Source organism: Salvelinus alpinus, chromosome 19, assembly GCF_045679555.1.
Source record: "Salvelinus alpinus chromosome 19, SLU_Salpinus.1, whole genome shotgun sequence".
Taxonomy (NCBI): Eukaryota; Metazoa; Chordata; class Actinopteri; order Salmoniformes; family Salmonidae; genus Salvelinus; species Salvelinus alpinus.
In genome coordinates, this window is record NC_092104.1 from 25615388 (window position 1) to 25627801 (window position 12414).

At 43.2% G+C, this 12414-nt stretch overlaps 1 protein-coding gene across 22 annotated transcripts in view; it reads right to left on the reverse strand.

Moving 5' to 3' along the window:
* Positions 1–12414, reverse strand: part of LOC139545899 (splicing regulator ARVCF-like) — a 348966-nt gene that overhangs the window by 175079 nt on the left and 161473 nt on the right. For 2 of the 22 annotated variants that reach the window (XM_071354104.1, XM_071354097.1), the window contains exon 1: positions 1514–2009. The exons of 19 other annotated variants lie outside the window; for them this stretch is intronic. In XM_071354104.1, the coding sequence (XP_071210205.1) occupies positions 1514–1534 (21 nt within the window). In that variant the 5' untranslated portion in view covers positions 1535–2009. Of the gene's footprint in view, positions 1–1513; positions 2010–12414 lie in introns of those variants that run through there. One more of the 22 variants, XM_071354105.1, reaches the window with a different exon arrangement.

The window sequence follows — 12414 nt, forward strand, 5'->3', positions numbered from 1 at the left end:
ATCACTGAGCAGTAAGGCCTCGTGAGATTACTGGAAATACACACACACAGTATAGTACGAGAGAGTTAAGGGTGAAAATAACTCAGGGATAGAAAGAAAATACAGATTTTCTTTTGGCTCCAACACGTTGCCAGTTTTCAAGTAGCCTCCATTCTCAGGGCAGCCGTAAACAGATTATCAGAGCAACAACAATAGTTGACATGCCAGGCTTTTCTAAGTCCAACCTCCACCTCATCCATCCCAATATACTGCAGAGGGGACTGGGAGGAGGAGGAAGGGCTGAGAATGAGCAGTTTACTTTATTCAAAGCCAGATAATTGTCTCTGAATCCTAATATGTACTTTTTTTTAAATATACGAGCAGTGCCAAGTTCGGCAAGGAAGAGTGCATTCTCATTCTCACACTTCCAGCACCGCACACACACACACACACACTCAATTTCAAACACACAACAAAGACAGTAAAAATCACACTAACAAAAGCACATTCCTCTGGTAGACTAACTGTGCTCCTGAGAAAAACAAAAGGCTGAAATAGTTGTCCTCTAGCAACCACAGCTTCGATTGGCACTTACAGGGAGGTTATAAATCCAGTCTTGTGGTCGCCCTGGCTCTTACAACCAATCGTTACAGAGAAACTTTCAGCACATCACTTCCACTGGTCACCCTAAATGGGATCCAAGATCTTACATAGGGCTACTGTTGGGGTCATCAACAGAACTCAATATGTATATTATCTGGAAATCAGAATGTTACTGACAGACTTCCAGTCTGTGGCAACGTGGATACACTACCCATTTATCATACCGATGAACGCTTACAAGACAGTAATTCCATCTATAGATATCTGTATGCTCTTATCAGAGTACACTACAGGCTACAAATAGTGTAAATAAATAGTTAATTATATAGGACTAGCAAGTAAAGAACCCCACACTTTTTTTTATACTAATCACCAGGAATTCCTCCCCAAAAATGTTACTTTACAAAATCTTTTCCTACGTATTCTCACGAATAAAGATTGTGTCTCAATGTAATCAAGGTATGAAATTATTGTTATTTTCAAATAGTCTCTTTTTAGGCTTAGTTGTGGTCAGTTTGCTGTGTGCAAATTATAATAATTCTGTTCCGGCCCCCTGACCATTCGCTCCGGCAAAAATCGTCCTACGGCTGAATGTAATTGCCTACCCCTGCACTAGAGACTAGTAAACACACGCATACACCACACTCCTCCTGAAGGACAAGAATGCAAAAAATAGGTTATATTTCCAGTTACTGAAGATGTTTTGCGGGAAACTGACAAAAACACTGATGTATAATTTGACCTCCCAGGACAACAAAGCAAAGCATAGCAAACATGAAACATCATTAACCCTCTACCATCAAGCACAATGACCATATACAAAAGGAAAACACAGGAGAAGTAGAGAGAAATAGATGGAGGAGGAAAAAGAGAGAGACTGAAGGTTGAGAGAAGGAAAGAGCCGGGATAATCGGGTAATCACAATACTAACCTGTTTCACTTCAGCAGGCATTGTTCAAATCCCTTTGTTTAACCTCCTCCAAAAAAGCTAAACAATTTCCTTCTTGCTGAAAAGTAATTTTTTCCCCCTTTTGTCTGTAGTTCCTTATTTCCGTAAGCGCAGAGGCAGCTCAGAGGCAGGCAGCCATCCTTTCCCCACACTGTCGCTTGCGCTCTCCCTCTCTCGCTCTCTCACACACTTTAAGTCCTCTCAGAGAGGGAGAAAAAATGCCTGCTCAGTGGAGATACTGAAATGTTCAGGACAGTAGACTACAGCCGTATGGACAAACCAAAGACGGTAGTACGAATCCAGTGAAGGAGGGGAGCAAAACAAAACAGCACACACAAACACTCTCTCTCTCAACAAAAGTTACCCGGAGAGGGGAACAAAACCCTGGATTTAAGAGAAAAGAGGGAAGGAGGAGGGGTGTGTGTGTGAATAGTTCCCAGACAGGCAGCAGTTGCCCTGTGTTGTGAGTGTATAGCAGCTTCAACCCTCTCTCCCTCCCTCTCTCCTCCTCATGCAGCATCTATGCAAAGGAAGCCTCTAACATGGGAGTGGGGGGGGGGGGGGGGGGCTGACAGACAGATGCAGCTGAAGCATACACATACAGGGAGCCCTGCTCTGGCCCCACCCCATCCCACCAACATACCAAAGGAAGGGGGAGAGAGTTCCAAAAAAGGTCCAGTTGCCAGGACCACAAATACAAAGTCCATCTAGATACCGTTTCCCTAGAGCACACAAAAAACTATACATACCTTGGCCTAAACATCAGCACCATAGGTAACTTCCACAAAGCTGTTAACGATCTGAGAAACAAGGCAAGAAGTGCCTTCTACGCCACCAAAAGGAACATAAAATTCGACATCCTAACTAGGATCTGGCAAAAAATACTTGAATCAGTTATAGAACCCATTGCCCTTTATGGTTGTGAGGTCTGGGGTCCTCTCACCAACCACGAATTCACAAAATAGAACACCAAATTAAGCCTGCATGCAGAATTTTGCAAAAACATCCTCTGTGTACAATGTAAAACACTAAATAATGCATGCAGAGCAGAATTAGAACGATACCCGCTAATGATCAAAATCCAGAAAAGAGCCATTCAATTCTACAAGCACCTAAAAGGAAGCGATTCCCAAACCTTCCATTACAAAGCCATCACCTACATGGAGATGAACCTAGAGAAGAGTCCTCTCAGCAAGCTGGTCCAGGGGCTCTGTTCACAAACAGACCCCACAGAGCCCAAAGAGAGCAACACAATTAGACCCCAAAAAATCATGAGAGAACAAAAAGAGAATTACTTGACACATTGGAAATAATTAACAAAAAACTCTGCAAATTGGAATGCTATTTGGCCCTAAATAGAGAGTACATAGTGGCAGAATATCTGACCACTATGACTGACCCAAAATTAAGGAACGCTTTGACTATGTACAGACTCAGTGAGCATAGCCTTGCTATTGAGAAAGGCCACCGTAGGCCAGTGGATGCTCCTCAGAGGAAGAAGGGGAGGACCATCCTCCTCAGTGAATAGATAAAAACTATACTCAACTTTTTAGATAAAATTATACTAAATATATTCACGTCACTAAATATATTCACGTCACAATAATTGATTAAAACACACTGTTTCGCAATGAAGGTCTACAGTAGCCTCAACAGCACTCTCTGGGTTAGCACCATGGTGTAGCCGGAGGACAGCTAGCTTCCGTCCTCCTCTTGGTACACTTGACTTAAATAGAAAAACCTTGGTGGCTCATGGTTCTCATCCCCGTCCATAGACTTATACAGTAATTATGACAACTTCCAGAGGATGTTTTCCAACCTATTGGAGCTCTTTCAGCATGAACTGATATGTTGTCCATCAAAGGATCAGAGAATTAATATAGTACTGAAAGCATAAGCTACAGCTAGCTAGCACTGCATAAAAGGCAGTGAGTAGTTGACATAAAGAGAGAGAACGACAACAATTTAATTTCTTCAAAAATTAAGAAGCAAGAGAGCGAGAGAGAGAGAGCTATATTTCGTTCACTTTATTTCACTTTCACTTACTTTGTTAGCGAATGCAGCTAGATAGTTTAGCCTACTTAAACAAAGAGGGATGCTATGTTAGCTAGCTGGCTATGGCTATCCAACCGTGTAACTCTTCCAAGTCAAGGTAAGCTTTTGGTTTTTACTAATTTATTGCCACCGGGGCCCACCGGTGTAACTGCTAAACTGGTTGCTGTACACTGTACTGCATAATTGTAACATTAGCTCTAGTAGCTATGTTGACGATAACGTCAGCTAATATCGTAACAACGATGTAGGCTGTGTGTAGCTGTTAGCGGTTATGTTATGGAGGTTTGGCTTGGAAAGGTTTTCGCCTGGTCACAGACATCTGTTGTGTTGTGCACTAAAGTCCACAAGCGAAGCAAAAAGGTGAGAGGAGGGGAGCGCGTAGATGCGAGAAGGAATTATACAACAAGTAAAGTCATCATGCTGTTCGTACAGTATGTGGCTGCTACGAAAGTGAACTGTGTTTGCGGGTGATCATGGGCGTATTCATTCCACAAATTCTGTTGAAGAGCATTTTTTAAACGGAAGCAAACGGAACAAAACTATTTGGACTAATGATTACACCCTAGATCAGCTAGAAGCAGGCAAGAGTGTGCAAGGCAGTATTGAATGTGTGACTGTATGTCACCTTGATTACTCACATTTTTCTCTCAACCTGTGCATCTACGTTGTAAACTTCCATTCGTAGGCTAGGTTGTAGCAACTTCATGATGGGTAAAGGGAAAATTATAAACTGGGTGGTTCAATCCCTGAATGCTGATTGGCTGAAAGCCGTGGTATATCAGACCGTATACCATGGGTATGACAAAACATTTATCTTTACTGCTCTAATTACGTTGGTAAGTAGTTTATAATAGCAATAAGGCACCTCAGGGGTTTGTGATATATGGTCAATATACCACGGCTAAGGGCTGTGTCCTAGCACTCCGCGTTGCGTCGTGCGAAGAACAGCCCTTAGCCGTGGTATATTGGCCATATACCACACCCCCTCGGGCCTTATTGCTTAATTATAGTATCATGTAGTAGCCTAAACCTATCGATGTTACATTGAACTGGGTGAATGAAATATGAATGACAGTCATCCAATATGCTGTAATAGAAATAAGGCAATGCTCATAAAAAATGTTTTAATCGTCCCTAATCTTAAAAGACACCGACTGCCACTGCCGTAGGCAGACTTGGCTCTCAAGAGAAGACAGGCTATGTGCACACTGCCCACAAAATGAGGTGGAAACTGAGCTGCACTTCCTAACCTCCTGCCAAATGTATGACCATATTGGAGACACATATTTCCCTCAGATTACACAGACCCACAAAGAATTAGAAAACAAATCCAATTTTGACAAACTCCCATATCGATTAGGTGAAATACCACCGTGTGCCATCACAGCAACAAGATTTGTGACCCGTTGCCACAAGAAAAGGGCAACCAATGAAGCATAAACACCATTATAAATACATCCCATATTTATGTTGATTTATTTTCCCTTTTGCACATTGTAACACTGTACATAGCCGTTATATAACATTTGAAGTGTAATGTTTACTGTTTATTTCTGATAGTTTATTTCACTTGCTTTGGCAATGTAAACATATTTCCCATATCAATAAAGCCCTTTGAATTGAAGATATATATATATATATATACACAGCGTTCTTCCCCAAAAGAGGGGAGGGCAACCTACACTGCAAGTTTTTACACACTCTCTCTCCCTCTTCATCCCTCCCCTCTATGCCTCTCTTTCTCGCCAACTCTTTGTCCCTTTCCTTCACTTACTGCACTTGATATGAGGGGGAAATCTGCCGGCGTTAAAGAATTCAGCTATAATACTGTGACCCACAGTGAGGAAGAATGTTAATCTAATCATGTAAATGTACTTGGCCAAGACTCAGACAGGAGCTCAAGCAAGGCGACCTTTCTTTATAGGACACAACTTTGTGAAGGCTTGACTACACTTTGGAAAAAGGACCTAACACAAAAAAGGCCCAAATCCAAAGAAAAAAGGGAAATGGCTGAGGTTTGCATTCCCTAGCTGTGCATAGTATTATATTAGTTCACTTCTCTGTGGAAAACAACTACTTGAGTTAGTCTTCAAGAGAGACTATTTTACATAAAACTGCAGTCTGCACCCCGGCATTTTATGATCTTCAAATTACACACTTAATTATTTACCGACAACATAGCCTTTATAATACTCTCCTATAACCCATGACACATGGTGCTAGGCTTTCTGCAACACTGAGCAGCGCATTAAAAACAACTTCTAAATAATCCATCGCAGGTAATCAAACCCAATTAGTCATTTTCTTGCCTGTCTGTCTGTCTGCCTGTATTTGGCTCGGAACAGATGGAGAAAAGGTTAATGTACTGCAACATGCCTCGCACTGACAGACACCTCAGATGAAGCTGCATCTGGTAAAATCATGTTTTCTACTTCCCTCTTCAAGATGTGAGAAAAGGAGGAGGAGCGGGAGAGAGAGAAGAGAAGGGTGGTGAGAGGGAGAGGGTGACAGAAAGAGAGACAGCGAGAGAACGAGAAAGAGCGAAAGAGAGAGAGAGGAACTAGCTAAATCAGTTGACAAGCTTCGAGACACCATCTCCTTCTGGTAAATGTATGCAGGTCTATCATCGAGGTTGGAACAAGCACCAGTCTGATAGCTACACTACATGAGGATGGGTGTGCTAACAGTAGCAGAGCCTGCAAAAACGGAATCTTATGACTTTCAACAGTATGCAATTATTTCCAAGAAAATGTCAACTCAGCAATATGGAGGATTAATATGTTGTCTTTCCATTTGTGCAACAAAGGGAATTTTCTCTCCCTATTCAGTGAAATAATAACATACAAGCCTGCCAGTGATTGGAAGGCCTAGAAAGGGCAAGTATAGCTTAGGATGCCTATACCATCTCAGAATGCTACTCCTCCTTAAAACTCATCAATTAAACACCTCAATACTTGAATAAAATAATTTTGCACTTACAGAAATTAAATTAAATCAAATGTTATTGGTCACATGCGCCAAATACAACAGTTGTGGACTATACAGTGAAATGCTTACTTACGAGCCTTTTCCCAACAATGCAGAGTTGGAAACGTAATTTATAGATCGGCAGGTGAGGGTGCTCTCGAGCGGCTAGATGTTCTTTACCATTTGGCCATCAGATTTGCCACCAATGCTCCTATAGGACACATCACTGCACTCTATACTCCTCTGTAAACTGGTCATCTCTGTATACCCGTCGCAAGACCCACTGTGTCACGCCCTGACCGTAGAGATCCTTTTTATGTCTCTATTTTGGTTGGTCAGGGTGTGAGTTTGGGTGGGCATTCTATGTCTGGTGTTCTATGTTGTCCTTGTTTTGTATTTCTATGTGTTTGGCCTGGTATGGTTCCCAATCAGAGGCAGCTTTCTATCGTTGTCTCTGATTGAGAATCATACTTAGGTAGCCTGTTCCCACCTGTGTTTGTGGGTGGTTGTTTTCTGTTTTGTGTGTTCACCTTACAGGACTGTTAATTTGTCGTTTTTGTTGTTTCATCAAGTGTTTCGTATTTTTTTAAAGGTAATATGAACACTTACCACTCTGCACCTTGGTCCTCTTCTCCTTCTCCCGACGACGGTCGTTACAGAACCACCCACCACCAAAGGACCAAGCAGCGTGGGAAAATGGACTCCTGGACATGGGAGGAAATTTTGGACGGCAAGGAACCCTGGGCACAGCCGGGGGAGTATCGCCATCCGAAAGAGGAGCTGGAGGCAGCTAGAGTGGAGCGGCGACACTACGAGGAATTGGCGCAAGGTAACGGGCACGAGAGGCAGCCCCAGATTTTTTTTTGGGGGGGGGGGAGCAGCCAGAGTCTCCCTCCTGTCCGGAGCAGCCAGAGTCTCCCTCCTGTCCAGAGCAGCCAGAGTCTCCCTCCTGTCCGGAGCAGCCAGAGTCTCCCTCCTGTCCGGAGCAGCCAGAGTCTCCCTCCTGTCCGGAGCAGCCAGAGTCTCCCTCCTGTCCGGAGCAGCCAGAGTCTCCCTCCTGTCCGGAGCAGCCAGAGTCTCCCTCCTGTCCGGAGCAGCCAGAGTCTCCCTCCTGTCCGGAGCAGCCAGAGTCTCCCTCCTGTCCGGAGCAGCCAGAGTCTCCCTCCTGTCCTCCTTTGTCTTGCCCACATTGAGGGAGAGGTGGTTGTCCTGGCATCCGGATTAGTGTCCTGCTACTTGAAAGTGGCAGCTCTAGCCTTTAGGTCAGTGCAGATGTTGCCTGTAATCCTTGGCTTCTGGTTGGGATATGTACATACGTTCACTGTGGGGACAACGTTATCAATTAACTTATTAATGAAGCCGGAGACTGATGTGGTAAACTCCTCAATGCCATCAGATGAATCCCAGAACATATTCCAGTCTGTACTAGCAAAACAGTCCTGTAGCTTAGCATCCGTTTCATCGGACCACTTCCGTATTGAGTGTTTGCTTGTAAGCAGGAATCAGGACGATAGAGTTATGGTCTGATTTGCCATATGGAAGGTGGGGGAGAGCTTTGTATACCGTCTCTGTGTGTGGACTTAAGGGGATCTAGAGTTTTTTCCCCCCTCTAGTTGCACAAGTTACATGCTGGTAGAGATGAGGTAAAAACAGATTTCAGTTTTCCTGCATTAAAATCACCGGCCACTAGGAGCACCGCCTCAATGAGCATTGTCTTGTTTGCTTATGGCCGTATCCAGCTCGTTGAGTGCAGTCTTACTGCCAGCATCTGTTTGTGGTGGTAAATAGACAGCTGAAAATGGCCTAGGTAAATAGTATGGTATACAGCTTATCATTAGGTATTCTAACTCAGGCGAGCAGAACCTCAAGACTTCCTTAATATTAGAGATCGCTCACCAGCTGTTGTTAATAAAAGAGACACACCACCCCCCGATCTTACCTGACTCTGCTGTTCTGTCCTGCCGATCCATAGAAAACCAGCTAGATGTATATTATCTATGTCCTTATTCAGCCATGACTCCGAGAAGCAGAGTATATTACAGTTCTTAATGTCCCGTTGAGATTGAGAGGATCTGCAGAGAAGAATGGGAGAAACTCCCCAAATACAGGTGTGCCAAGCTTGTAGCGTCATACCCAAGAAGACTCAAGGCTGTAATCACTGCCAAAGGTACTTCAACAAAGTACTGAGTAAAGGGTCTGAATACTTATGTAAATGTGTTAAAAAATAAATGTTTTTTATTTTTAATACATTTACAAAAATGTCAAAAAAACTGTTTTTGCTTTGCCATTATGGGGTATCGTGTAGATTGATGAGGGGGAAAAGGCTGTAACTTAACAAAATGTAGAAAAAGTCAAGGGGGCGGAATACTTTCCGAACGCACTGTAGAAAACGATGGCGGAAACATTATGTACCAAAATTTAAAAAATATTTAACAATGCACAAAATAGCGTAAAACATCTGCCATTCCCTCCGGCGCCATTCCCCTGAACATGCCAATGCAATCAACACTTCCCAACAAATCCCTTTTCCCTCCTCAATTTCACAAACTGTTTCTCACTCCTCCTCCCCTCTCTCCTTCCTTTCGTTCTATGATTGTGTGTGTCGGTGTTGGAGCCCCCAGACTGCCCAGGTCTGGTTAAATGAGGCACTGGGAGAGACAACAGTAGTAGCTCTTATTCTCTGACACATTCCTCCTCTGGCAATAATAATTTCCAAAGCTGCACTCAGACACATAGAGTGTGAGACAGTCCGCATTCCAGACCTCACTTCTGCCACTCTGCCCTGCTGTAATGACTTCATGTGCAAAGTCAAGAGGCCCTGGGTCTGCTGCTGGCCAAAAGCAGTGCATAACTTGCTCTCTGTCACCCAGACCCACACCAGCCCCAGTCCCAGACCTTCTGGATGGGTAGAAATGGTGCATGCAATGGGGTTACCATGACAGGGCTACATGACTGATGTGACAGGTATACCTACAGAGCGCCTGGTACACATAAGCTGCTGTCACTGTGAATCCACTCACTGCCAGTCTCTGTGCTGCTGGCAGGTTGGCAGATGGCAGAGCCGGGGTCCCTCACTGCACCTCTGGCCAAGCCACGACCATATTGGTAGACTAAGCGTTCATAAAGTGTAGAGCAGTGGTTCCCAACTCCGGTCCTTGAGTGCCCCCAACAGAACATGTTTGTTGTAGTCCCGGGCAAACATACATGATACAACTCATTCAGGGCCTGGTGATTCGTTGACAAGTTGAATCAGGTGTGCTTGTCCGACAAATGTGTACTGGTGTAAAGGATAATCTTAAGGTTTAAAGCAAGGCAGAAACCAACATGTCTTCAATGTGTACTTCTTGAACCCAAAATATTGTCGGAATAAAACTTCTGGTACTGGTTTGTTGTGCCATTTACATGCTTGTAACTCATGTAGTAAAAATGTCACACCAGTACCTGAAACGTATTAGCATAATTAAATCAAGGCTTTGAACAGCCAAAAACCTCTAAACTATAAAGCACATGGAGCATTCTGACTGTTTTCAATTTAGCCTTCCAATCAGGGGAGGAGGGTCAGGGTCCGGCCTTGTTTGGTTATATACGCAACTAGTCTGTGAGGCAGAAGGTCACATTCCTGGAGTGGCACTGGGTCTAGTAAAGGAGAGAGAGTGGGATATGCGTCAACAGCAACCTTGGGAAAATCCTCTGCATTATCATTAACAGCAGACTTGTACATTTCCTCAGTGAAAACAATGTACTGAGCAAATGTCAAATTGGCTTTTTACCAAATTATCGTACGACAGACCACATATTCACCCTGCACACCCTAATTGACAAACAATCAAACCAAAAAAAAAGGCTAGGTCTTCTCATGCTTTGTTGATTTCAAAAAATCCTTCGACTCAATTTGGCATGAGGGTCTGCTATGCAAATTGATGGAAAGTGGTGTTAGGGGGAAAACATACGACATTACAAAATCCATGAACACAAACAACAAGTCTGCGGTTAAAATTGGCAAAAAACACACATTTCTTTCCACAGGGCCGTGGGGTGAGACAGCGATGCAGCTTTAGCCCCACCCTCTTCAACATATATACCAACGAATTGGCGAGGGCACCTAGAACAGTCTGCAGCACCCGGCCTACCCTACTAGAATCTGAAGTCAAATGTCTACTATTTACTATCTGGTTCTTCTGTCACCAACCAAGGAGGGCCTACAGCAGCACCTAGATCTTCTGCACAGATTCTGCCAGACCTGGGCCCTGACAGTAAATCTCAGTAAGACCAAAATAATGGTGTTCCAAAAAAGGTACAGTTGCCAGGACCACAAATACAAATTCCATCTAGACACCGTTGCCCTAGAGCACACAAAAAACTATACATACCTTGGCCTAAACATCAGCACCACAGGTAACTTCCACAAAGCTGTGAACGATCTGAGAGACAAGGCAAGAAGTGCCTTCTATGCCACCAAAAGGAACATAAAATTCGACATACCAATTGGGATCTGGCTAAAAATACTTGAATCAGTTATAGAACCCATTGCACTTTATGGTTGTGAGGTCTGGGGTCCGCTCACCAACCAAGAATTCACAAAATGGGACAAACAAGAAATTGAGACTCTGCATAAAGAATACTGCAAAGACATCCTCTGTGTACAATGTAAAACACCAAATAATGCATGCAGAGCAGAATTAGGCCGATACCCGCTAATTATCAAAATCTAGAAAATTGCCGTTAAATTGCCTACAACCACCTAAAAGGAACCGATTCCCAAACCTTCCATAACAAAGCCATCACCTAGAGAGAGATGAACCCGGAGAAGAATCCCCTAAACAAGCTGCTCCTGGGGCTCTGTTCACAAACACAAACACACCCCACAGAGCCCCAGGACAGCAACACAATTAGACCCAACCAAATCATGAGAAAACAAAGAGAATTACTTGACACATTGGAAAGAATTTACAAAAAAAACAGAGCAAACTAGAATGCTATTTCGCCCTAAACAGAGAGTACACAGTGGCAGAATAACTGACGACTATGACTGACCGAAACGTAAGGAAAGCTTTGACTATGTACCGACTCAGTAAGCATAGCCTTGCTATTGAGAAAGGCCACCGTAGGCAGACCTGGCTCTCAAGAGAAGACAGGCTATGTGCCTACTGACCACAGAATGAGGTGGAAACTGAGATGCACTTCCTAACCTCCTGCCAAATGTATGACCATATTAGAGACACATATTTCCCTCAGATTACACAGATCCACAAATAATTTGAAAACAAACCCAATGTTCATAAACTCCCATATCTACTGGGTGAAATACCACAGTGTGCCATCACAGCAACAAGATTTGTGACCTGTTGCCACAAGAAAAGGGCAACCAGTGAAGAACAAACACCATTGTACACTACCGGTCAAAAGTTTTAGAACACCTACTCATTCAAGGTTTTTCTTTATTTTTACTATTTTCTACATTGTAGAATAATAGTGAAGACATCAAAACTATGAACAAACAAATATGGAATCATGGAGTATCCAAAAAAGTGTTAAACAAATCAAAATATATTTTATATTTGAGATTCTTCAAATAGTCACCCTTTCCCTTGATGACAGCTTTGCACACTCTTGGCATTTTCTCAACCATCTTCATGAGGTAGTCACCTGGAATGCATTTCAATTAACAGTTGTGCCGCCTTAAAAGTTCATTTGTGGAATTTCTTTCCTTAATGTGTTTGAGCCAATCAGTTGTGTTGTGACCAGGTAGAGGGGTATACAAAAGATGGCCCTATTTGGTAAAAGACCTAGTCCATATTATGGCTAGAACATCTCAAATAAGCAATGAAAATGACAAGTTCAGGGAGTGAGTGTTTTAATGA